Below are 27,398 nucleotides of genomic sequence, written 5' to 3' on the forward strand. Positions count from 1 at the left end.
TGCTGGTGCTCACACCTGTTCTGCTGTAGTGCTGCTTTTCTTCATCAGCTACAGTACAGAGCTGCCAGGAGCTGCTGTGCAGGGCTTTGTATGTGCAGGTGCAGCTGCCTCAACTCTTCCCATGGAACAGATCCCTTTTCCTTCTTAGCCTGGTTTGTCTTCTTTGGGAGCTATCATAGCATGCAGACACTGAAGCTGCCTGACTATGCCCTAAATATGTAGGATCATTAATTTTATTCCAGTCTGCCACACTCTCCTTAACCTACTTGGGCAGCTAATGGTGCTTGATAAAATGCTGGAGTGTTCTGGTAGGAGTGGATTTTGAGTTCTTTAAGGAATTGGTTTTTTAAGGATGAAAGCAAACTGACTTGGTTAATGTTCTTAAACTGGCCTGCTTTCCCCAGGTCGTGAACCTCTGTGTGAGACAATACCCTTGCTTCTTGGGACAGGCAAATTCCAGGGGTCCACTCCAGTCCTACCCACCCTGTGGTTCTTATCAGAGCCTGCTCAATAGGTTGACAGGTTATAGGCAAGCAGTAACCTTTGTGTTCTTTCCAGACTCCACAAATACAAGGTGGGTCCTGTGGGGAAACTGAAGAGCCTACATGGATGGGCCAGTGCCTGGGCTGCTGTCCTGGCAGCCTGGCCGTGCACCTGTGTGCACAGTCCCCAGACAAGTCCCAAACTGCTATGTCAGTCTCATCTTCCCTTTCTTGCTCTTCTCCCCCCTCTCTTTTTCCGCAAGTTGGGCTGCTTATGAAGTGTCACACGGGTTTATGCTGTTCTAGGAAATGTTATTTTTATTGTATGTTATTTCCCTCTCACACAGTATGTACTTTCTCTTTTCAGAGCTGGATCCAAATGCATCCTCAGCCTGCTGTCTTAGAGCTGTTCCTGCTTAAGGTCAATGAGAACATCTCCTGCTAATTCACCATGACATAATATCTGGTCTCCTGCTCCATCCACAGGATAAGTTTCTTGCTTCCTCTTGGTCTACACAGATGTGACTCCAGGTGTTCAGCTGCCTTGTCTGATACAGGTAGGTTTTAGCTCTTTGAAAAGTGACCTGTTTTAGTCAGGAAGGACATCTCTGTGCTTTGGACTGGGGAGGGAAAATGTTTGCCTTTGGGCATATGGGAAATACCGTGTTGTGAAATAAATGCTAAGATGCCAGCTTGCTGCTGCTGACATAAACTGGTCATTTGAGTAGCCAGTTACTTGTATGATAGTTTGTGCTAGTGTTGGCAGGAAGATGCTGATCTGGCAGAGAGGACTGGCTCAGAGGAAGTGACATTGGAGGATGCAGTTGCTAAGAGGAGGAGGAGGAGTAGCAGGTATTCCTTGTGGTAATTCATTACTCCATTTGCCACAAGTAAACATGATTAGTTCTTGTCAGGTGGTTATTGATCTGTGGGGTTCCCATGCTTCTCAGTGCAGGTTTAAATTAGCTCTTCCCAGCTAGGAAGACTTCATCAGTACCTGCTGTTGCTGGATGGGCACTGGTCATCTCCATGATAAGGTGCCCAAATCTGCCACTCACATCCTCATTTTCTACCATTAGTTACATTCTTCCTGTTGCTTCCACTGTGAATATCCACCTGTCTGTTTTCCCAGCCAGTACACAGCAAGGCTGCAGGGGACTTTTGTTTTTGCCACTCCTGGATTGGTGACTTCTCACCTTTCACAGCCTACACAGGTCACCTCACTGGTAGTGGAAATTGTGTGGTAGAAGACATGCATACTATTTTGCTTTGGAAATAAAACAGCCTAGGTTATAACAATTCTCACTGGAATTGGAAGGGCTTGTGCGTGAAAACTCCTTCAGTTTTTTGATGAAGATGTTCATGTTGACATTCTGTTCTCTTCATCACCCAGCACTATCTCCTTGCCCAGTGCTGCCACTGTGGTTTCCAAGCAGAGTGCTTGGGCTAACACCTAGAATTTGGTGGTCTCTCCTTGAATTGAACAGCGTTCTGGAAGCTTATCTTTTCTGGAAAGATGCAGCTGGAGGAATTGAATGGTTCTTAATTTAAACTGTGAAGGATTAGGAGTTCGGGTGTTATACCAGGGGAGTTATCCAGGTTTTGCATTTATACAGAAATGCCCTGGGTACATGGAAGCAAGCAGGTATCTACAATTGATGTGCCTTTACATCCAGCTCACAAGGCTGCACTGTGCACACTCTCCATAGTGTTTTCATAATGCAAACATTGGCTAATAGGTCTTGTTCTGGAAATGTTCCTCAGAGGTCGTCAAGTGAGGTGTGAATTGACAACCTGAGGTGCCCTTGTCAGTTGTTTCCAATATTCACTGAGTAGATGTGGAAGTGACAATGACACTGTCATTTCTGTACTGGCAGCTTTGTGCTGGACAAGAACCTCGTGAATTTTATAGAAAGCTGTTTTAGTTTTCCTTTCATTTTTTAAAAAACTCTGCATTCACAGGTTTCAGAGTTTGAGAGACAAACTTCCAATCCTTTCCTTTCTGGCCTCCTAGAGTCCTGTAGCCTTCTCTGTTTTCTGTACTAGTGTGGAACAGATGGTGTCTGTGTCTGTCCGTGATCAGTGCCCAAAGCAAGGGATAGAAATATTTCTCCCTGAACAGAACTAGCCTTAGCTAGCTTGAAGGCTTTAGCTAGACTGAAGAATTTGCCTGCTCCAAGAACATCAGTGTAAGATTCTATTCAACACTGTATTTTTTACCTTTTTTACCCCCAAATTTGGCACACTTACTCTCTGCCTGTGAATAAATTTCTTAAAATTACTGTTTAAAGGTAGTTCAGCTCCTTTCAAGATCCTAAACTGCAGAGAAGAAAACACAATTTACCAGTTATATATTTTTACATTTACAGGTGCAATATGCACAGCTATTGCATTGAAGTGGGAAATCATGTAAACTTACCTTTTCAGCATGTGGCCTTTGATTTGCAAGTATGCTTTTGATGAGCAACTCCCCTCTCGAGACAGGCTCCCTTTCTCCCCTGTGGAGAAAGCTGGGGCTATTCAGTCTGGGGAAGAGAAGGGTGTGTGGAAGTGTCTGAAGGGGCTGCAGGGGAGCTGGAGAGGGATTCTTTGTCAGTAACTGCAGTAATAGGAAAAGGAGTAACAGGTACAAACTGAAAGAAGGGAAATTCAGGTTAGATATTAGGAAGAAATGTTTGCTATGAAGGTAGTTAGGCACTAGCACACGTTGCCCAGGAAGGTTGTGGATGCCTGGCCCTGGCAGTGCTCAGAGCCGGGCTGGATAAGGCCTGGAGTGGCCTCGTCCAGTGGAGGTGCCCCTGCCCAGGGCAGAGGGGCTCTGGCCTAGATGATCTTTTAGTCCACTCCAACCCCTTAATGTTTTATGAGTCTATGATGTGAAAGAAACTTGACTTGGTGAAATGGCGAGGCCCAACAAAGTATGATATTGAAAATTTATGAATGTATTAATTTTAAAGAATTAAACCAGTCATTTTCCCCTGGCAAATACTATGATCCATGGCAACGGCAGAATTTCCAGTTGAAAGGTGGTGTCTACATGGAACAGAAGAGCTGTGTTTGCAGCTGTGAGACCAGTGAGGAATTATTTTAAAATGTTACTTGCAGATTTTTAAGCTTTCCATTTTCACGATAGAGAGAGGACATACTGGAAGGTTACTTGAGGGATTTTATTCTTGTTTGTTCCTTGAGATCACAGGGGTAAGCACATAGTAATTGAATGGGCTGGCAGGCTGATCACTCTGTGGACAGGGGCCAATCTTAGCAGTTGCAGGAGAAAGTACAGAGCTCATTCACTGTGGGTCACAGAGGGACAGAATGGTATGGGTTGGAAGGGACCCTCACAGATCACCTAGCTGTGTTCAGGCATTTCACCTCCCTCATTGTAAAAAATGTCTTCCTTAGGGCTCATCTAAAACTGCGCTTTTTAAAACAGCAGTTTAAAAGTGTTGTCCCTTGTCCTGTAAAAGGTCTCTGTCTTTCTTACAAGCCCCCTTTAAGTACTGGAAGGCCACAAGAAAATCTCCCTGGAGCCTTTTCCTCTCTCTTGCCTCTCTCAGCCCATCTCCAGAGCAGAGGGGCTCCAGCCCTCAGAGCACCTCTGTGGCCTCCTCTGGGCTTGCTCCAACAGATCCATGTTTGTCTTGTACTGTGGGCCACAGGTGAGGTCTGACAAGTGCAAACAGGAATAATCCCCCCCATACCTGCTGTCTGTGCTGGGGGATCAGCCCAGGACACAGGCTGTTTCTGGGATGTCAGCCCTCATGGCCAGCATCTGTTCCCCCAATAAATGAGATGGAGAATTGGCGATGACCAAAATGGAGAAGGCTGAGGTACTCAACAACTTCTTTCCTGCTCAGTTTTCACTTGTAATTGCTCTTCCCAACTCTCTGGAGTGCCTGAATGTCATGGTAGGGACAGGGGGAATGAAGCCCTGCCCACTGTAGGAGTAGATCAGGACCTAAACCACCTGAGGAACAGGTACATACAGGAGTCCATGGGACCTGATGAAACACGTGCCAGGGTCCTCAGGGAACTGGCTGATGGTGAATCCTGTCTCTCCTCAGTAATCTGTATTCATCAAAGAACATCCATGGCTGGAGAAGCCAGTCACCAACCTCAGCCATGAAGCCAGGTGTTGATCCACACTGATCATGGTTGTTTACACATTAATAGATCTTATACTAAAAGAAGCTTTTGGATGATGTGACACCCATATTTTACTGAGCACTAATTGATTTCCATTGGTCCTTACTGTGAGCCTTATACCTTCCACAAAGACAGGCTGGTTAACCACTGGGAATTTAAATGTGACATACTGCTTGTAGACCTTCTACCAGTGCAGGGTTTAAGAACTTGGAAAAATATCTGTTAAGAAGGGTTTTGGCAGATCAAGGCTGACTTGGGGCAAAGAAGGATTTGAAGCCCTGAAGGCCATGCCACCCCTCTGCTTGTTCTCTTAGCATTCTTGTATGAATCAAAGTCTCTAGTCCAACGGTATCTGTATGTGGTTTGTGAGTAATTCTTGTGCCAGTTTTGTGCTCGGTAGTCCAGACCTATCTTAGTAAGGAAGTGAACCAGTGTGGACTGCTAAGAACAGCACAGATCTATGCCTAGATCTCCCTGGGATGTGCACAGACCAGCTAGGGGACCAGGGCAGTGTGCCCTGAGACAGGGCACCTGAGAAATATCTGCTGTCATCGCTTTGCTCTGGACTGTCTGGTCCTTTCAGTCTCCACCATCCTCCGAAGTAAATGGTGGCGTGTGTCTTCTGGGCATTTGGCACATACAGGCTTTGCCAAGTGGTTTACAAATTTGAGAAAAGTGGATGCTCCTTATCTAGTTACTGCTTTTTGCATCTTCAGTGTCTCTTGGCAAGTCCTACGTCAGTTTGTGCCCCAGGCTGCCTATCTTACATGAAAAACATTTAATTCATTTTGAACTTAGTCCTCCATTTTTGTTGGTGATCCTCAAGTTCTTTTGTTACAAGATAATGTGCTCCTTTCATCACAGTGACAATTTTTGTTCTCTATATTTTCCCCCTCCTCTGCAATATAAACAGGCACTCTGCCTCAGCTCCTCTCCATAAGAGGATTACTTTGAATGTAGTCTTTCTATATCTGTATGGTTATAATTCTGCTGTATGCTTTTAGAGATGTGACCAGCAGTGGCTGCAGTGTGATTAAAAAGCCAGTACTGACTGATACTGTGTTCTGTAATGTCTTCTGTCAAGCTCTTCATAACTCCATCAAATTTTATTTTCTGAGTGAATGCTTCTCTCAAGTGCTGCAGCCATCCTCACCTGTTAATATCTTTAACAATGTAAATTGCACACAAAGTTGTAATTAGTGGAGTCCTGTTTTTTGTCTGAAGACTTGATGTGTAAGTGTGCCACTGCAGGTAAGGAGTCACCGTGTCTTCTGTAGAGACAAACACGTGTGCCTCATGGGTCTGTTATGTTCTTATTCTATTCTCCATTGTGTCCCTGTTTTATTAGGATTAGAATTCTTTTATAGGTCATGTAAATAAAAGTGGGCTTGTCAGCATATTGCATTTCAATGTTTTGAAAATGGCTCTCAGTCAGGTTTCCAAAGAATATAAAAGCTAACAAGGGAAGTAGATAGTCAATAAAGAAAACTCATTGTAAGCAGTAAGAAAAAGCAGTGACTCATACAATGGTTGAGGTTGCAAGGGCTCTCTGGAGGTCATCAAGCAGAACTGGTTGCCCAGGACCATGTCTAGACAGGCTTTCAATATCTCCAAGCTGGGAGACTCTGCAACCTGTCACCCTCACTGTAGAACACTGTTTGTTGGTGTGCCAAGGGAACCTCTTGTGTTTCAGTTTGTGCCTGTGGCATCAGATGCTGTCACCACTGAAAAGAGCCTGGATCCATCCCTTTGCATGGAGTTTATATACATTAATGGGCCTTCTCCAGACTGAGCAGTACCAGCACTCCTGGCCTGTGCTCACAGGAGAGATGCTCCAGTCCCTTTGTCAGGTTCACAGCTCTGGTGTGCACTCCCCAGTGTGTCCTTGTCTCTCTTGCTGGGCACAGCTCTCCAGCTGTGGCCTCCCCACGCTGCAGTGAGGGGCAGGATCCCCTCCTGGCACTGGTGCAGCCCAGGTGCCCTGCGGGTTCCGCTCGGGGTCTTTGTCTGACAAACTGCTCTTGGGCACATCCTGGTGCCTTGTCCTTCCCCAGGGGCAGCCATTTACACTTCCTGCTGAATTTTGCCAGGAATGTAAGGGTAGTGCAAGGTGAGAGTTAGGTGAGGGCTAACTCACCTGACCATTTGTGTCCTCAAAAAAGGACACAAATGAGCCCCAACACCTTTTCCTCTTTAAGGTTAGGCGGTCAAGGAGGTTCTCCATGCAAAGGGGATAATAAGTAAATGGGGAAAGTGCTACAGAGAAAGAGAGACCCTGTTAGGCTGTTAGTCAAGGGATAATGGTGACAAAGCCCAAGAGCAGACTTGCACTGACTGATGAGCCTTTAGGAAACTGCAGGCATGGCTTTCAGGAGATCTGAGCTGGATTAGAGCAATCCCTGGGACACCAGGAGGTGCTGATTGTGGTGGCTGTGGAAGGATGAATAAATGTTGTGTTTCTGTGCTTTTTTGGTTCCCCATTGGTGCTCAGCGTATGATTAATGATTTCCAAAGGTCTAAGTAATGAAGCAACAAAATTAGATGATAATGCAACATTATTTGGTGCAGCAGAACCTAAATCTGTCTCTTAGGATTGGGGAAGAGTGTTTCAAAACTGGATGATAATATGGCAGAATAAATTTATATGTAAAGTGCATAAAGAAAATAAGCCTGCTAATGTAGCCACATCATTGCTAAAATGATCTCTTTCAGCTCAGGAAAGTAATCTTGGCATCTTTATAGAGAGTTCTCTGTAAACCCGAGCTTAACAGTAGTGATTAAAATGGAAACTTTGATATTAGATATTACAGGAAAATAATTAACAAAGCTGAAGTTACTGTTGTAATATTGTATACATCTGTGGCTCTCCTATGTTGTGAAGAGAGAATGGAGTTTCGTATCCCTTAAGATGCAGTGACTAGTAGAACAAGAGGAATTCTAGAAAAAGTGATGAGGATAGTGAAAGGTGGAGAGATTTCCATCAGAGGAGGCATGTGAGAATTCTTTAGAGAAGTGATATATGAAGGTACAAGTGCTAGAGATCATCAGCCACAACTGAGGAAAGGTAAAGCAAAATGGACTTAGAATTTATAGAAGATACAGGCATGTGATGAAATTATGAAGCAACAGGCTTAAAACTAGCACAAAGTATTTTGGGTGTTGGGGTTTTTTTTCAGTTGGAGGTAAGCTGGGATACCCCCAGGTGTGCAGGAGCCAATGGCACCTGGCTTGTACCAGCCCCAGGGCAGGGCCTGTGCCTGTGCTGGCCCTGCTGAGCCACCTCCAGTGCTGGGGCAGCTCCGGCCCCTGGCAACAGGAAGGACCTGGAGGGGCTGGAGCGTGTCCAGGGAGCGGAGCTGGGCAGGGAATGGAGCCCCAGGAGGGGCTGAGGGAGCTGGGAAGGGGCTCAGCCTGGAGAACGGGTTCAAGTGGTTGGGAAATACTTATTTACTGAAAGGGTTCTGAAGCCCCAACACAGGCTTCTCAGGGAAGTATCAGGGTCACCGTTCCTGGAGGGAAAAGACATGTAGACATGACACTTGTGGGCATGGCTTAGTGGTGGACTTGGCAGTGCTGGATGTGTGTTGTATTTGATGATCTTGAAGGTCTTTTCCAGCCTAACTGATTCTGTATTTGTATTCTGTGATTCGTAAGTGGACCATGTTCCCTTCACTCTTAGGGCACTGCAGTGCACTCAGTCAGTAAATTGAGGCATGGGGTGGAGAAGGGGTCCCTCTGCTGCCAGGAACGCCACCAGGCTTCCCATTGTGAGGCGTGCTGTCCACTGATCCTTTGAGCTCAGACTCTAGCAGGGTTTCCTTCCCCACATCAGGTATATGGAGCAGGAGGCCCCTGTTTCAGCTGACACTCCTCCTCAAATTGCTAATCTTAAGTATCAGTGCAGTCTTTTCAGAAGGATGGGGAAAAGGCTTGGGTGAGGGAGGAGAGAGAATGTGAAACGGGCTTGGGTGGCACCAGCAGTGCATCCTGCAGCCCAGGGAACTGCCTTGCTCCTCCTGCATGGCTGCAATGCAGATCCCACCTCCACACAGGTCCCGTGCTGCAGGAGCTCCCCCCCGGTGACCTGGCCAAGGCGGCCGCAGCGGGGCAGTGCGGACCTGCCAGGACCGTGTCCGGGCTGAGCCGGGCTGCAGGAGCAGTGCGGACCTGCCAGGACCGTGTCCGGGCTGAGCCGGGCTGCAGGAGCAGTGCGGACCTGCCAGGACCGTGTCCGGGCTGAGCCGGGCTGTGCAGCCGTGTCCGAGCTGCGCCTGCTGCGGGAGCTGCTCTCGCTCCGGCTGCCGCCTCTGCTGTGTGTGGTGCTGCCGCTGCTGCCGCTGCCGCTGCTGCTGCCAAGGGCCTCCGGCGCACAGAGCCGGCTGATTTTACAGACAGGTTCTGGCTAAAACTGGTGGCAAAGACAAAGCAGAGATGGACGCTGCCTTTTGCCGGCTGGCTTTTCTGGAAGTGCAGTTCTAGACCACAGGAAGCCTATGTAGAGGAGGGAATCCGTTTTATTGCACATTAGATCAGTGAGAGTGAATTGAAAGAGCAGCAGGAGAAAAGACAGGCACGCAGAGGTGTGTAGGTTGACAATGTCATTTTAAGTGTTGATATCAAAACCAGATATTAGGGATAATCTGACATATTATAGCAAAATGCTTAAAACATATTCTGAAAACAGGAATGGAAGAATGATTGATGTGCTTAACTGGGGGAGGTGATTATGACTGTGTAAAACTCTTTATGATCTTAAAGATGCTGAAATGCTTTGGGCACAGTCTCCAAGAGCAGTGGCTGTCTCCTTGGCAACAGGAAGGCATCTATCTGTTCCCATGGCAATGGAGCAGAGGGGTGCTCGAGGAGGGCTGTGCAGAGCTCCTCAGCGCAGGCTCCCGGCTCGTGTTGCTCCTCCCTGGAGCAGAGGCTGTGGGCACATTCAGGTGCTCTGATCCTCTAGCTGACAAGGAGGAGTGAACTGGAAGTGTTCCTGCTCCCTGTGTAAAACTGATTAATCGGGCAGTGTTGTTTCATCTGGGGAGTTCCTTGCTAATTGCCAGCATTCAAGAGTTCTTTGCAGCTCCCCATAAGGAAAGTAGGATTTTTGCTACCCAGAGAGGCATCAGAGAGTGTTTGATGTTGATTCTTTCAAAGCTGTGGACAGATCTGAAAAAACAGGAAACAGCGTATATGCAAAGAGTCTGCCTCTCAGCAGCCCTTTCTGGTGTCTAAAAGGAGAATTATGCAGAGATACTGACAGGCCTATCTGCACTAGATCCACCACATAAGAACTGCTAATAAAGTAAGCAAATTATGTATAACAGGCACCACTTTTTCTAAACCCACTGTGATTCTTTTCTAAGAGAGCCAACTCATATTTGGCACCAGAAGCAGGATTGAAGCATAGTTTGATGTTTTCATCTTTTTTAAATATGAGGCATGGGATGCAGAAGCACTAATGGAACAGTGATAATTTCAAAGTGATCAACTGAGAAAACTATTTTAGAAGCAGCATTTTGAATGCATTTCTATATTGTGTGTAGGTATTACTAAGCAGTGTTCAGTTTTTTTCATCAACAGCCTGCTTTTCATTCCAATAGTTTCTTTCCAGTCCTGCATTAAAGGATAGCAAAACAGAAATGCATTACTTACCTTCATTAGCACATTGTTTTGCTCCCTAATATGTACCTTTTAAGGCAAAAACCACTTTCAGTTGCTGCTGCTGGACTAGCATATATGCTTGCAGGTAAAGGCACTCCAGGTGCTTTGTCCTTGCCTTGTTTCAGCTCCAGTCTCCAGGCTGTGGTTCCTCATACAAATTCACCACATGTTGATTGGGCAAGTTGATTGAGTTACTTGTCATGCTTAAGTCTTTCCTGAGTAGAATCATAAAATCACAGAATGGTTGAAGTTTAAAAGGACCTCTTGAGACTGTGTGTTCCAACCTCCCATCTCAGAGCTGGGTCAGCTTGAGCAATTTGCTGACTACCAAGTTCAGTGATCTTCTGAATATCTACAGTGACGGAGTGAACTTGCTCTTTGGGCAATCTTTTCTAAGTAAAAACCTGTTCACCTGTTGTGGATGTCCATCTGCTTCAAACATTCCCTAATCTTGTCTTCCTTGCTCCAGGCTGGTCTTAGGAGCCTGGAATTCCTGACAGCCAATCTTGCCAATAAAGAAAGATGCAAAGAAGGCATTCAGAACTTCAACTCATTCTGTGTTCATTCTCAGCAAATCCCCTCCCCAGTAAGCCTCCATTCTCAAATATCTGCCTTTGACTGCTGAAATATTTGTAAAAACCTTTCTGTCCTCCCTTCATGTTCCTCCCTAGATTCAACTCCAGGTGGGCTTTTGTTATCCTGATGACATCCCTGCATGGACCCTGTCTCTGTATTCCTTCTGGGTCACCTGTCCCTGCTTCTGCCTCTTGTAATGCTTCAGCTCAGTCAGGAGCTCCTTGTTTATGCATGCAGGCTTCCTGCTGCTTTTGATTCATTTCCTGCCTGTGGGATGAACCAGTCTTGAATTTGGAGGAGGTGATCTTTGAAAATCAACCAGATCTCCTGGAACTCTGTTCTTTCCAATTGATTGATTGTTTTCTACCCTGGTCTATCCTCTCATGTTCCTGAAATACCAGCTCATGGTCTAGCCAAGGCTCCTCTGACCTTCACATTCCTGACCAGCTCTTCCATGTCCAGCAGAATGCCTCTCTGTGTCGGCTCCTCAGTTGCCCATGTTGGGAGTTTATGGTCAGTGTGACCCAGAAGCCCCATGGATTGCTTGTGCCATGCTCTGTTATGCCCTCAGCAGATACTGGGGTGGTTGAAATCTTCCATGAAGCCCAGAGACTGTGGACAGGGGCTTTTTCCTGCTGTCTGTGGTCTCACTATTTCTCCCTCAGCAGGTGGTGTGCAGCAGGCACCTACCATGGCTGGTCCAGCCGATAACTCTGATCCTAACTCTGGCCTGCAGGCTCTCCCCTCATGCTCTGTCCATCTCCAGATGGAGCTCTGTGTGCTCCAGCCACACACTGAAGGGATGAAGGGCAGCTCCTCCTCCTCACCCCCAGCCTGCCCTTCCTGGAGCGTCCTAAAGGCTGCAGCCATCACAGCACTCCCATCCTGTGGGGTGTCACTTACCCTGGAATTCATGCATGTTCAGGGTGAAAAGGGACCAGAGAGAGCATCTCTAACAGCGTGGGTGTTCAGAAGCTTTCTGGAGGAAGGAGAGGAGGCTGTCAGTCTGGCAGCAGATACGGCACCGTTGCTGCAGGAATCAGGAGAATGTGTCACAGCTTCATCAGCCTGAAGAGAGGGACTGAAGGCCTTCTGCCCTCCAGCCACAGGCAAATGGCAGAAAAAGCATTTCACATGTTCCTGCTCTCTCACATGCTTTGCTACAGGGAGACTGCAACAGGATGAGGAACTGAAATAATAATTATTGGAGTTATATGTGGTCCATTCTTCACCAGCTGCCAGACAGAACAGTAATTTTCTGGGGGTGTTCTTTAGGGCTTTGTCTGGTTTGAAATGTCAGAGACCTTTTGTTTCTGCAGGCAGGCAAGAGGTTTTTTCTTTTGATAGACAAATGGAGTTGAAGTGTAAGGGAAGATCATAAGCCTTACAATAAGGCCATAACAGGAGAGAGATGCAGGTCTGGAACTGATTTTGATTAAATAATTTCTTACAAAGAGCTGCTGACTCCTTGCAGCACTGTGGAAGAGAAAAAGCATCTTGGGGTTGCATGGCAAAGTGGACGCAGGGCAGGGTAAAATCAGCAAATGCATAAGGCTGATGGGATGCAGAGGGATGCAGAATTGGGCCCTTATCTACATGCAGTATCTGTACTGAATAGAGACAATTTCAGAGCAAATTTTTGCCTGTGGCATTCCAAGAGGATTTAATCAGAGTGAAAAAAAAAAGTATTTGCTAAGTTCAGAAGAGACAGAATTGCAGTTTTGTGATGTGCAACAGCAGGAGCTTGAACTGGGGAGAGGAAGGATTGAGTCGAATAGAAGGAGGTGGAGAAACAGAAGATAAGAAAAAATGAGTAACCACTAAAATAAAATCAGCCAAGTGGAAGAGTTGCTAAAGATCAGATGCAGCAGAAAAGGAGTAAATTATGCGATAGACAGAAGAACCTTTTCTGAAGAACAGAAATATGACAAGCTTTTTTTGTGTTGGAATATTTCTTAGCTCCCTGTATTTCTTAGTATTGGAATATTAGTGATTAACTTTCCATTACATAAACTTTTCACTAATTTTTTAGGTTTGTTTCATTCTTGTTTAGATTAGGTAAATACCCTACTGGAGATTAATGTCCAAGATCGGAACTAAAAGGATTTAAAGAAATACTGTTTTATTTTCATGGTATCTCAGACTCACAATAAATTAGAAAGCCTTTCTCTCTATAACCTTAGCAGACATTTATGTTTTATTATTTGGCATAATATTTACAGTTAGCATTTGGTGTTACTGTATCATATGTATATATACCAGCTGGGCTGTCTATTCTGATATATGGATCAGAACACTAGGGAATCTCCTTGAAGAAGGAGGCATAGTTACTTCCCAAGAGACAATAAGGTAGTTGAAATCTCCCACAAGTGTGTTGTTTTTATGGTTTCAAGTTGCGGGCAGAGTATAAATTGATCTGAGAACAGGTGTTGAGGATGGGTGCAGAGGGTAGGAATTTGGTGGCTGTTCCAAACAAGTGTAGCCAGACAGCTGGCACGCCCGTTGGGATGACTGGTGTGCTCTATTCCACTGTGCTCCTTCTATTTCCATCCGCTGGCTTCATCTGCAGACTGTCAAGGCCAGAGACGACATTGTTCTTAGCTGAACCTCCTCGTACTCTCAGGCACCAGAAACTAGGGAGCCCAAGAAGGGGAAGGATTGTGGCGTGTGACAGAGAATGTGACACAAAGTACAACACTCAGCTCTTCTCCCTCTGACAGTTCATGGCCCTGCACAAACACATCCCTCTCCTGGAAGTTCTCCAAAGTAAACTCTGTTTTGAAAAGCACTGAATGCCAGAATGATTCAACTTAGCTTCTTCTGCACGTTTTGAAGCTGATTTAACAAGTAACTTGTGGCAGCACTTGTGTGCCTGGTGGCTGAGAGGTGCTTTCTCCCGGGATGGCTGCTGTGCGCGCTGTGTGCCGGGTGACCCCGGCCAAAGGCAGCTTGGAGCTGTGAGCTGGGAGCTGCCAGCTGCTGTGCCCAAAGGCAACTTGGAACTGGGAACTGCTGTGCCCAAAGGCAGCTTGGAACTGGGAACTGGGAGCTGGGAGCTGCTGTGCCCGTGCTCTGCTGAGGGACAGGAGCACACAAACCACTGTGCTGTGCTGCAGCCAGGCCAGTTCCACCCCTGCAATGCTCAGTTGCTCAGATGAGCCTTGGCCAAAGCTCATTGTCCAGCTGGACCCCAAGGGCTGTAATCGTGTCCCTGTACCACGAGCTGCTGTGCTCAGGGTCCTGTGATTTCATACATGGATTTATGTACTGGGTGAGTCGCTGCTGAAAGGATTAGCAAACCATCCTACCTGCCCTACACACACAGGACAGTTCTTCCACCTCAGGATTTATCTTCCACCAGCCAGATCTTTTCCAGATTAAATCTCCTGTCTAACATTTAAGGCTGAGTTGAGTTTTTTATCCTTTCTCCTGATTGGCTGTGAAACTTTTCCAAAAACTTCTTGTGTGAGGATTTAATCTACAAATATTTTGCTTCTCTCTTTTAGATCTTTGAAGGAGGTAAAAAAATCTGTATGTAAAACCCACCTTGGAGTCCATAGTAGTCATTTTCCTTCCACTTGTTTTTATTACTTGTTTATAACTTTTCAGTAATGTTACATACAAATTACATACTAATTATGTTCCTATGAAGAATTTCAGGCATATAATGTTTTACTACATTGCCTCTAAGTCACATTTGCCATTTCCCACTGGCTGCCATTGTTTTTTTTCCAAAGCCATTGTTTGCTGTAATGACGTATTGTTTGAGATTAACTTTGACTTTTTGGAGTAATCTGTAACTGTTGTAATTATTCTGCCAAATAAAATAATTTTAAAAGACATTTTGCCTTGTCTGGCAATGCAGTTTTTGTAATGATCACCACTATTGCTTGCTCTCAGTTCCATCATGTTCTAAGGCTGACATGATTGTATTCCCCTGTTAATTGTCCTTCCAGTTCAGCTGAAGTGGGACCTGGATTTATGAGACAGTCCATGCCAAGACTGCTCCGTTTTCCTTCTTTGGTTCTGTCCTTTCTCCAGCCTCCTAGTGCTCAATTCTTAAGCAGCTTTGCCTATGAATACACTCTTCAGTCCATATTTACTTACTATTGATTTGCTTAAACTATAGACACTTTTCAAATTACTTTCAGTGAGAATAGGGATAATTCTTAGCATTGCTAGTATTAATCAAAATGAACTGTAATGGACTCCTGACAAACAAATAGGAAATCCTGTAGGTTTTCTGACAATGCAGAAGGGCGAGACTACTCTAGGCAGATGCATTACCTTCATCCTCAGTCCATGCAAGGCTCAAGAATTATTTTTGAAAGACAAAATAACTGAGCATGAGAAGGGTATGTGTGGTATGAAAAAGCAGCCTAAGTTTACTAACGTACTCTTTCTCAGATAAGTAGATTGATTCCTCACAAAGGAATCAGTGTCTTTCTTGTCCAGACTTGAGTGAAGCCTTTGATACAGTGTGATCTGAACATTTGGCTGGGACTCAGAAGACAGGTAAAAGCAGAACTGCAGAGTAGGGAAGGAGCTCAGTAAAGAAGACACAAAAGACATTGCAGTTTCTTCAGGATTTCTCTAGGGTGACATTTAATATTTTCACTAATGCCCATGGCACAAAAATAGGCAATGTAATAATGAAATTTGCTGCTGATGCAAATTGGTATTGTTGAAGCAGAAGAGAACAGGTTATGTGGGAAGAACTGCTTGACTGTGAACTACACAAACAGAACCAGCTGGTATCTGGTGACAGTGCAGTGCACAGCCATGCACTTGGGGCCTTGTCACAGGAGTAGGCACTGCATGCCAGAAGTGATCTAATGACAGTGCTTAAGAAGGAGAAACAGCCTGGTACTTCAGCTCATGTTCACTGTCAGGATATTGTAGAAGGCAGCTATGAGCCTGGCGAGGTTTGATAGATTTCTGCTTGTGAGAAAAGTCCTGATGGCACACGAGCATGTGGCCTGGACAATGGAGGTACAGTTCTGTCTGCCCTTGTTCTAGCCAGGTTAACTGGGACTGACAGGTGTAGGGGGATACGGCATGGGTAAATGAAGGTGGTGTAGAATGTAATCTTATCCCCTAAAAGAGCTGCAGCTGAAACAATTACTAAAGATTAGGAGCAGAGCGGATGATAACAGGCCACACCTGTAGCCAATAAGAACAGTGTTATAAAAGAGTGCATTGGTGGGAACTGAAATGAGATGGCTCCTGCAAGGACTGGGAAGAGTCAGTGCTAAGAGGAGCTGCCTATGAGAAATATTGAGAAGGTACAAAACTCTGGTGATATGGAATCCTTGCACTATAATGATAATAGAACTCTTGATATATAAGATGACAGACAGGAAAGATGGAATGATGAGAAATGGGTAGAATTTTAAGAAGGCAAATAACAGTTTCACTTGTTTAGTCTGACAAAAGGAAGAGTGAATGTGGATGTGACAGGTATGTAGAAATGCTTCAAAGCATAAGCATTAGACACAAAGGACCATTAAGGACAATGTTGATAAGAATAAATTAAAATAGTCACAAAACCCCAGAACTTGGATTTTTAGCAGCTATCCTGAAGGAATACCAAGATTTAAAGTGTTGTGCAATAAACTTATATCTGAAAGGGTTAGATGTCACATGGTTGCTGTTGATTATACGTAGAATCAGAGAATTGTAGAATGGTTTGAGTAGGAAGGGACTCTCCAGCCCAACCAGTAAACCAGGTTGCTCCAAGCCCTGTCCAACCTGGCCTGGAATACTTTTAGGGATGGGGCAGGCACAGCTTCTCTGGAAAACCTGTGCCAGGGCCTCACCACCCTCACTGGGAAGAAGCAGTGGTTCCCTCAGCTCTGTTCTGTCAGTGAGTGACAGCAGGTGAATATTCTAGATGCTCTTACCAAAGGCACCCCAAAGCCATCATTCTGACCACCAAATATCATGAAGATGCACTTTCTGGACTAGGGGGCCGTTGGTTTGAGGGTAGTTGTTGATAGGTCTTTTTCTCTGTACCCTCAGGATTACCCACCAAGAATTCCTCTATTTCATTCACTTCTGAAAAATTAAAATCTGTATTCCCAACTCTTCCCTTTCCAGGACCAAAGTCTGACTACTAACCTCTCAGACTGTGCAGCTCTGCTCTGGCCCTGGTTAGAGGATGAGGATTGTGGCTGCTGCTTGCAGTGCTCTGGTCTTTGCTCAGATGTTTGAAGCCGTTTGTGCACAGCTGTTGCTGCACACAGTGTAGAGAGGGATGGTGATGATGGAAAAGGGGAGGTAAAGGCATGGTAGAACTAGACAGCTTACCATGAGGCTAAACAGAATTGACTAAAATATTAGTATGGTTGATGATAATTCTGATGACTCATTATTTTGTATCCTATAATATTACATATAAATTTTTATATATTTCTCTGTCTTTTAGCATCCCTGCTGTTGCCTTTGATTACTTTTAAAATAATCATGAAATAAGTTTCTCACTCTACCTCTTCACAATGATGTTTGGAACCTTCAGAGACAGAGACAAACACTTCTCTTTGTCTTATTTCCTGCCTTCCTACCTTCCTCCCTCCCTCCCTGATACATTTTAGAAACAAGTACTGGGAAGGTCTAACAAAGAAAGGAACGTCTGTGTTACAAAATTTCCGTTTCTGTATGGAAATAAGGCAGAAGGAATCTCTGGGAATCAGCTGTTGCTGTGTCCTGTCCGCAGTCACGATCCACACCACGTACATCAGTCTGGATAGATGCTTGTCTAACCTGTTCTTGAAAGACCTTTGGTGATGAGGAGTCCCATCCTTGCTGGACAAACTCTCTCAGAACATCTCTACCGTCACTGCTGTGCTTCTCCTTAATATCTAACATAATCTTCCTGGGAGAAATTCAAGCTGTTATTTCCTGCACTTGTGTATGGGGAGCAGCTCTTCCCTCTATTTGCAGCAGCCTTTTGGACACCTGACCACTGTTGTTTTCTCTTTATCTTGTTTGGACCTTACAGTTCCTGTCACACTTACTGACCTTCCCTAACCTTCCTGGTTTCTCCCCCACTTCCTCTGGTGCACAGAGCCCGTGACAGCAAAGGTTGGTCTGGGTGAGACCCTGACAATTCATACCATGACAGAATTGCTGTGGAAGAGTCCCTCAGCAATTCTGGAAACATTAAATTTTTCAACCTTAAGGAAATGTTGAGCTGGAACAGCTTGTGGCCTGGAGAGCTCAGGGGATGGGGAGGAGAGATGGAATGAGGAAAAATGAAGAATCTAGAGTACTGTTGTCAGTGCCTGTGCTGCCACCAAGGGGATGAGAGCAGTGGGGCAGCACTTCTGCAGTCTGCTGATCTTCTGGGGTTTATCTGTTTATTTTGTGACAGTACAGTACTGTTAACTCACATTCAGCTTACCATCTATCATATCCCCAGATGTTTTTTCTGAAAAAAAGGTCTCTTCAGCCAGTTCTTCATCTCCTGTTTAGATAGTTGCTGATTTATATCCTTATGTGGAACCCTGCACTGTTTCTGATTGAATTGTGGTTTGAAAAAACAGGAGATATCTCCAGGTCCTCAGGGCTTTAATTTTGATAATCTCTTGTAGCAAACTTGTAACCTCTCCAAAATGTATGCTGCTAGGAAATTGAATAAGCTTGTTCTCTAAGTACATTATCCATATTCTTAATGAGAGTATTGAATAATTGTGAACTCAGGAACAAGTGGACATTTCTTTAGATTACCAGAGCCTCTGTCTTGGGATATTTTTTTGGTTCCAGCATGTCGTCTATGCCACATTGCATCAATTCCAAAACTGTTGCAAATATTCTAAGTTTCATTGAGAAAAGAGCGACGCTGACTTAAGTGAAACTTGGGTGAGGGAAACCACACCTGCTTAAGGCAATCAGCACCTTCATTACTTCTATAATTACCTACAGACCAAAAAATGGTGAGTAGCAGGAGACACCTCTCCGTAAAACAACTTGGTTCATCTCTTTTCTAATTGGACCATCTTAGTTTAACAGCCTGAAAAGCCCTGAATAGCAGAAGTCAAAGCAGAGCACACACACCAAGAGGGCTCCCAGTGCCCCGGGAAGTACCAGGGAAGGAGATCAGCCTTTCTCTGAAATGAAGTGCTCTGGGAATGGGACATGAAGCGAGCTGAAAGTGAGTATGAATGAGGCCCCAGCATGTGCTCAGCCTTCAGGAATGAGTGGAAGAACACAAGCCTTGCCCAGAGCCCTGTGGCACACAGAGCTTACAGGTCAGAGACGGCTGGGAGCTGCCAGGATACCTGCAGCAGTTGGGGATCACTTGGGTTAAATCAGTCACTTTTTAAAAGAACATTGACAACTATTTTCTGTACTTTTATTGGGGGGGGGGGGGGGGGGGGAAGTTGGAAAAATAGAAAACTAAACAATTTAGAAGACTAAACAATTTTCTCATAAGAGAAATCATATGCTGTTTCTCTTAATGTGGGAAATTACATTCTTGCATGGTAACCTTCACCCTTTTGTGCAAATGCCTCACACAGTAGTTTTCCTGGACACTATTGTGAAGGGTTGAAGAATCACAGGAAATGGGTTTCATTCTCAGCTAGGTAATGTTGGGCAAGTCACTTCCATCCATTTGTACTGTATTTTCCATTTGTAAAACATAAGAGCTGCATGTACTGATTTTTCTAAAGTGCTTGGAGAACTACCATCATGCTAAGAGATGAGTTTTTATTATTACAGGATTTTTAAACTTTTTTTTTTTTTTTTTTTTTTTTACATTTACTCAGTCAATGGCTGAAGCGAGGCTGCCATTCCTTAATTTTCAAGTGGCTGGCCCTGGAATTTGATGTTCAAGGAAACCTGGTTTTGGATGTCCGTTAAGAACATCCAGATAGATTACAATATATATGGTATGGTTTTCAGCTTAAATTACTAGCACTTCATAGCAAATGTCCTCCTGCTCCAGAAAGGACTCGGTGGCTATTGATGGAGCTCGGGGCGGCTGCGGCTCCATGCCGTATTTGCAACTAAGTGGAAAAACAGGAGAAGCCTGAAATGCGCAGCCGAGCGCATGCTCCGGCCGGGGGACAAAGGGCCGGGGCTCGGGGCTGCGGCCCGGCCCGAGAACAGCCGGGCGCCGCTCCGTGCCGCTGCTCCGGCCGCGGGCGGTGCCGGCGCGGGAGGGGTTAAAGCGCCGCCGCCCGCGCGTCCCCGCCGGCCCGCGCTGACCTTCACGGGGCCGCGCCGGGCATGCGCGCGCCGCGCCCGGGGCCGCGCTGCGCCCGCCGCGGTTCTGCCCGCCCGGCTCGGCCCGGCCCGGCCCGGCCCCGGGCAGGCGGATTGGCCCGGGCCGGTCCTCGCCCGCCCGCGGCGGGGCCGGGACCGTGGCAGGCGCACGCCCTGCCCGTGCCGGGCGCGCCGTTGCCATTCGGTGCCGATGGTGCTGGCGACGGAGCGCGGGGGGACGCGAGGGGGGACCGCGCGCCGCGCCGCAGCCCGGAGCCGCCGCCGCCCCTGCTCGCGCCGGGCCCGTAGCGGCGGCTGCTGGAGGAGCCCTGCGGCCCGGCCTTGGTGCCGTTTCACGCGGTGGGGGCTCGCACGGCTCCCCGCCAGGGGGAAACAGCCGCACGGGCCGGGGCCGGTGCCCCTACGGCCGGGACTGCTGAGACCGCCGGCCGGTCTGAGTGCGGCACCCACAGCTAGTGCAGAGTGTGAGGAAAATGCACGATGTCTGCCGGGAGCAGGGAAGGGGCTCCCATGATGGGAACCAGCATTCCTGTGTGAGTCTGGGGTCTAAAACACTTGACAGATACCAGCTGCATGCCGCCTTGCCAGTCACACTGGCACACTGGCGTTTAGAGTCGTTTAGGTTGGAAAAAGCCCTCTAGATCAAGTTAACCTGACGTGACCATGTCATATGTGCCTTTAGTTCAGCTAGAATTTAAGGAATTTTTTCCAGTACAAAACAAGGCAAGGCTATGTTGATTTGTTTGGCATATTCCTTCTGAGGTGCTGAGGGGGAGCTGATAACCACACTCACCCTCCCTAAGTTTCTGTGATTCCTCGGGCTGTTGCCACACACTAGCACTTAGATTGGGGTGACCCTAAAAATCAGTGGAGGTCACTGTCCTCACCCCCATGTTCAGAAGGCCATGTGACCTTCATGGCTTGCCCTTCACTACTAGTCAATGCAGTGTCTTTTCTCTGCTTGTTTTTATTATTGGATGAGGGCAGAATAATTTTGTTTCTGATCTGACCCTGTTGTTTGCAGTCCTGCCAGAAAATTTTCAGCCCCTAGACAAGAATTTCAAGCAGAGGAAGAGAATAAACCCCTCTTGTAACCTGGCAACATCTCGCCTATCGCTGTGTTAAGGGAGAGCAGGAAAGATGGGCCCTGGTGAGCTGCGGGAAGCAGAACGGTGCCCCGGGCCCTCACTGCGGGCTCGGCCATCATGAAGCAGCCGCGCTCAGCCCGTGGAATGGCTGCCGTGCTGCCGGCGCCGCCAGGGGCTGGGCTGCTGCTCTCTTCTCCCTTCCCCCTTGGGCTTCACCTTCCCAGCAGTGTCCTGGGATGTTACACGCTGTCGTGCAGGGCTTTGTGTGACAAGCAGTGAACTGCTGATGTCTTACAGCAGCTGCGGTGTTAATAATTTGTCTGCGTCTGTCAGTCAGCCTGGGGTCTCTGGAGGATCCATCACAGTGGTAGCAGAGCATCCCGAGCATGGTCACTGGGGAGAGCTGGCGGGAGTGGGGGTGGAATCAAGCCGTGGGAGCTGCGCCGCCATGCTGCCCCCCACCCCCTTCTTTTGCTGATCTCACACGCTTGCTTTCCCGTCGCTTCCACATGTTGTCCCTCCCTGTTCCCAGCTCCGGCCTCCCGCTGCTTCTCTCTTGTCCAGAGGGGTTAGCTCTCGTCTCTCATGCTGGAAATGCTGCCAGCGAATGTTTCTGTGTGCTGCCTGCCAGGTCCCTGGGGAAAGGGCCTGGAAATGCAGTGCAGGAGGAGCAGTGGGAGCAAGGGAAAACCACTGCTCGCCTGCTGCATTTTCTAATGGGAAAACATCTCTGCGAGGTGCTGAGCTCTGTGTCACTGCTGAAGTTGCCCCCTCCCCCTTCCCCTTGTCCCAGAATTTCCCATCCCTGATGCAGAGGAGCAGAGGCTGCAGCACTACCAGGGAAAACTGAGACGTGTTTTTCAATTTGCCTCCTGCTTATCTCTGCTGTTTGGACAGAGAGGTTTAAAAAGCTGGATTTTCTGTCCCTGCAGAGTAAACAGACAGAGCCCGGCAGCACAAACTATTTCTGGCTTATCAGTGGAGGAATGCAGCAGCTGAGGCTGAGCGCGAGTGGGCCGTCAGGAAGGCCCTGAAGGGGCCCCCTCCCCACTCCGTGCTATTAGAAGTGTGAGAGCCCAGCAGGACTCAGAGGGGAGAGTTGGAGAAAAAGGCAGAAAAGGGAAAGAAAGAGGAAGAGAGAGAGTGAGAGAGGCTGAGCAGACCCTGATGGCTACAGATGAAGTTACAGGAGGGGCTCGCAAAGCTACGAAAAGCAAACTTTTTGAGTTTCTGGTCCATGGGGTGGTGAGTCGGGAAAGTTAGTGAGCTGGCTGGCTCTGAATAGAGGGATGAGTGGAAACTGGAGGTTCTGTGCTGGGCTGGATCAGCTCCTGCAGTGTGCTCCTGGGGCGCTGGTAGCTGCCTCACCAGGGGAACACTGGGGTCTGTAGAACCCCCAGCCTCTGCACTGATTCATTGTTAATACAGGCTTGTGTCTGGGGGGATGTGTGCTGTGCTTTTTGCTGTGATTCTCCATGAATGGTGAATAGCATGCTTTTCAGCCTGATCATGGTGCAGAATCTGCACTGGATCTAACCCATATGGGCTTGCAGGACACTTTGTTCTGTAATCAAACTTGTGTTTTGAAAAACAATTCTGATGAGAGCCTGATGAAGCCTTGGGGTGCTGCCTCTGGTTCTTGTCTCCAGTCTTGGCTCATTTGTATCCTCTGGCTACTTAACAGGTGACTTTCAGGAGCTTGAAGAGATTAGCTCTGCAGGTCTGTAACAGTCTATGGAAACTCACCCACGAGAGAATTTCAGGGTGCCATGCTTAATTAAAGCAGTCCTTCAGATCTTTAAAAATGTTCCAGCTTTTGTTTAAGAATCAGGTCTTCGATCTCCATTTAAGGGGAAATGCTCACCCTGTTTTGCTGCCATTGGAAATGTTCTTTAAATGACTCTAGTGTCTGAGAGCAGTCACCATTTATAACATTTGGATTTCTAGCATTGATACACGTTGAACAGAAATAAGGCTGTTAAAGAGCCCAAAGGAATGTAATATTATTTGGATGCTGATATTCCCGAGTGCTTCTTTCTCGAGGATCCTGGCATCTCCTGTGACACCTTTTTGAAGACATCAGGTGGGGGCTCTTGTACAGAGGTCATAGAAACCTGTGGGGCTCCAGGCAGACTCTTGAGTTGTCTCCTTGATTCAGGCTAACTCCAGATGTGTAGGATCTCGTGTGTGTCCTTTGGATCCTGGGCATGGTGCGTCTGGCAGGGCCAGGGACTCTGAGGTGGCCTTGTGCAGAGGTGCTGTGGTGCCAGTGAACAGGAGCAGGCTGGGCAAGATTGGCAGCTGCTCGGGGTGATGGAGAGCAGCTGTGCAGGTGGTAGCAGTGGTTTCGTTGTGGGTTTGTCAAGGTGCTCTGGATTGTGATGGCTGTATCTGAGCAGAACCAGAAGCAAGTTGGGAGGGTGGCAGATGGGATGATTTTGCCTTTTCTAAAGTTTCCCTTGGCATTTGCACACCAGTGCTCTTCCTTTAGTATCGAGAAGAGTGGCAAAAATAGTTATGGGAATTTGCTTATTCCACATCTAGCTGGCCTTCGTGTGAAAGCAGCATGCAAGGCTCTCAAGCCTGGGAAATTTTTAATTTATACTGGAATGAATATAGCAGAACTCATTTCCATTACTCATTTGGATGCCAGGAAAGTCTGCCTTTTCTACCCTGGGAGTTTTGTTGCTAGTGGTACCTTACTTGAATGTATGCATTAGCCTGGAATATCTGTATATAACTTCCTGCTTCTTGTTGCCGAGGCTGGGGCTTCTTTGCTGTTGTCCTGGTGCCTGAACACCTCTTGTATCACCCTCTCTTTTCCTTCATTATTATCTCCTTTAGTTCTGCTTTGGTGCCTGGTTTGTTCTTTCCTTTAGTTTTTTCCTCATCTCAGGTTCATTTTGATCAAAACACGGGTTGGGGTAGTCACTCTTCCATTACTTTAAAAAGATGAAAAAAAGCTATAATTTCATTTTATCTCCAGGCCCTGGATCCTGTCAAATAAGAGAATGTGCCATGCCCGCCATTACCTTGAGTTTGCCTAGCACTGGCTCCTCTGTTTTATTACTGCCCAAAGTGTGTCAACACCTGAATTAATTCATTGAAAAATCAAGTTGCATAGCAGACTTTAGTGGAATTTCTTGGAGTCAGCTTCTGCTCTAATTTCAGGGACCAATCTCTTCTTCAAATGCCTAATTTTTTTATTCTATGATAACATTATTTAATTTGGTTATTGAAAATTATTTTTCTCTCCCCCTCAAAAAATGGGGAGAAGCAAACAGAGGCAGAATGTTGTGAGAAATCTTTTTTTCTTTGTTGACACTTAAATTATCAGGATAATTCTGCAGTATTTCCTGTGGGCACTTAGCTCTTGGATTCACCTGATCTTTCTGGAAACATATGCTCCTTGGCTAAGGTCGCTTTGCCCTTTGCTCTCATGCACCTGATCCTGCTTTTGTGCTTTTCCATATTGCCAGCTTAGATGATGACTTCTTCCTCATTTGTCCCAGGCAGAAGGGATCCCTCTGAAAGGTGAAATCTTTCAAAGGTTAAAACTCTCAAGTGGGACGCTTCATTCTCTCCTTCTTGAGACCTTGATCGTTTGTTTCACCTCTGGTTAGCAGTTGGGCTTTTAGAAAGGTTAAATCTCTTTCTGTTAGTTATTTTTACTATGCTTTTACTCCTGTTCAGGTTCATCAGTGTCCTGCACATCATTTCTGTGGGAAGAATCCCGCTCCCCCGAAAGGCTTCATGCTGTACTTAGTCCTTTTTTGTTGTTCCTCTGTTTTTCTAGCATTTGTATGGACAAATATGGCTTTAATCACCCTATTTATATTTATTATCTTTTTATCAATGCATTTTCTGCTCTCCAGTAGTACATTTCAGGCAGTCTTTTTGACATTTCTCTAGCTGTTCAGCTGTTGCCTTGCATTTTGTTGAACGAGTTACTAGTCTTGCTGCAGGTCATTACTTTCCTCAGTTTCCTCTCTCCTCTAGTCCCTACCATAGGCCTCATTGCTGGCTGGATCCCTTAAATGGTTCCTGCCCGTGTCTCCCTCTCCTGCTTTTTTCTTTGTTTCTTTCTCTTTTGTCTTTCTCTTACTCAAACAGGTATCTGCCTGTTTAGTCTTGAGAAGGTCTGTGGTGCTGGTCTTGTCCAGACATCTGTCCTCTTGTGACTGGGTTGCAGGAGCCTTTGCTTGGTGCCTTGTGCTGGTGACCTTGGCTGTGTCATCTGCACACAAGAACCTGCTGAGAGGTTCATTTTCTTCTCCCGTTGTTCTGACCTTTTTCATCTGCTGCTGTGTCCTTTTCCTGTTCCCACTTTATCTTCCTTCCAAAGCCAATCTTCTTGCCTTTTATCCACCAGATACCCCTGGAAAGGTCTATGTGCCTTTCTTAACTCTGGAGTCATAGCTGTATTTGCAATGTGCTTGCTGTCAGTTCAAATCACCTTCTTTTTCCCATAGTGATCTTGGTCTTTGTCCTCTCTGCTATGCTTAGGAAGCTCTCTATGGCAATATCAGTCCTTATCCATATTTATTTTCTGCTAATAGGTGTTATTTCATAGTCCCTGCTAATCTCTACAGTTTAATGTTAGTTCCACTCAGAGATTGCTAATTCATACAAACCTGTGTGTCACTGATGTGACTGCTTTCCTTATCCTCAATCCTCTTTTTGTTTGGCTATCTACTTCTCAAATTTGGTCTTAGGATTTTATGGTGAATACATAAACTCTCTCATATGAAATGGCATTTACAGCAGAGAAAGAAGAGTGTCAGAGCATGCCAGCATGTAAACAAATATTTAATATATATGATAAATAACTCATCAGTGTTAGAACAGACTAAACAATAGGTCTGATGGTTATGGAGGATCTATAACAGATTTATCAGTGATTGGGAAAAAGGGGTAAACAAGGAATTTCATATATGACTTTTGCATCTCCTGATACAGGGTGGGTTTAAATGAAATGTCACTCTTCAGGAGAAAGGTCTGGATGTCCTGTGAGCTGCCTAGTGTCTCACTAATAAGAAATCACACAAACTGTTAGCCTGATTGGAAGGTGGGGCAGGGAATAATGCAGAAGCAATTGTAAATCTGTGGCATATGCTTAACAAGAATGTTTTTCTGGTTTTGCCATCTGTATGACTAAAAAGCCAAAATACTGGAAACTCAGAGGGCAGTAGTAGTGGGACACCTCTGAAGGTTTCATCAGTGAGGGAATAGGGGTATTTTTAGTTTTATTTATAATCTCTAAGTATAGAGACTGATTATGTAAATTGTAAAATCTCTCTCATTGGAGGCTCTTGGATTCTGGTTAAAGAAGTAAACATCTATCAAAGATGATGGAGGTACTGGTAGTACTTCTTTGAGAGGAGGAAGAACTGCATGACCTCAAGGACTCATATTTCAGTATATTATAAAAATTATGGAGGTTTTATTAAGATGGGAAAAACTAAGGATATTTTCCCAAAATTGAATGGTGTTTTTAGTTTGTGTGTTTAGTTTTCTGTTTTAGTTTTACGTGAATAAATGTGACTGTTCCTCCCACTCAGTCACAGGGTTGTAGAGATCACTACTGGCAATAGTAAGGTGCAGAGAGTATGGCCAAGTTTGAAAAAAGTAGAACTTTGCTAATGAAAAATATCCTACTAATTTTTCTTTTGTCATGGGTGTAGGTACTGTCTTGTCAGAGCATAAGCCAGCTAACACTGAAATGGCTAGAAAAGAGCCTCATGAACTGTTTGTTTTGGATGGTTTGTTCCACTCTCTACCACAGAGCTCCCTGCGTGCTTCTCTCTGCAAGGGCATCCTCAGGGAATGGGCCTGGAATGGAGGCACTGCTTTGCTGTGTGCATGTTCCCTGTTGTGGTCAGCAAGGAGGTGTTTGGGGCAGCCTGGACAAATCTAGAAACCTTACAGCAAGGAATTTGATTGGGAAGGTAGTTGCAGGGGACAGCTAGAGTGAAAACCTTGTACAATGTTCAGCCATGTGAGCAAGCTGCTGGTAGAGAGTGAAGGCTTGTCCTTTTCTAGTCGTGGACTGATGTCAGACTGTCAAACAGAAAAAGGTTGATGCATAATGAAGAAAATAAAATCATAAATGCTGGTCAAGGCTTCGAGATCAATGTGATTTTGTGCAATGTGGGCTTGTTAAACAATGGAGGTGTATGGATACAATGGATCTGTGAGATGTTTGGATTGCTCTTCT

At 46.0% G+C, this 27,398-nt stretch overlaps 1 protein-coding gene across 6 annotated transcripts in view; it reads left to right on the plus strand.

The window, feature by feature from the left end:
* The window catches only part of SMARCD3 (SWI/SNF related BAF chromatin remodeling complex subunit D3), a 75,148-nt gene that overhangs the window by 2,238 nt on the left and 45,512 nt on the right, over nucleotides 1-27,398 (plus strand). For 3 of the 6 annotated variants that reach the window (XM_071456365.1, XM_071456366.1, XM_071456364.1), the window contains exon 2: nucleotides 850-1,039. Coding sequence is in view for 3 of the 6 variants with exons in the window: in XM_071456359.1 (XP_071312460.1) it covers nucleotides 22,349-22,426 (78 nt within the window). In the remaining 3 variants the exon portion in view is untranslated. Of the gene's footprint in view, nucleotides 1-849; nucleotides 1,040-20,375; nucleotides 20,627-22,267; nucleotides 22,427-27,398 lie in introns of those variants that run through there. The other 3 variants (XM_071456363.1, XM_071456359.1, XM_071456360.1) reach the window with 3 other exon arrangements.

Source organism: Agelaius tricolor, unplaced genomic scaffold (genome assembly GCF_023055355.1).
Source record: "Agelaius tricolor isolate 1412-34295 unplaced genomic scaffold, bAgeTri1.0.p SCAF_58, whole genome shotgun sequence".
Taxonomy (NCBI): Eukaryota; Metazoa; Chordata; class Aves; order Passeriformes; family Icteridae; genus Agelaius; species Agelaius tricolor.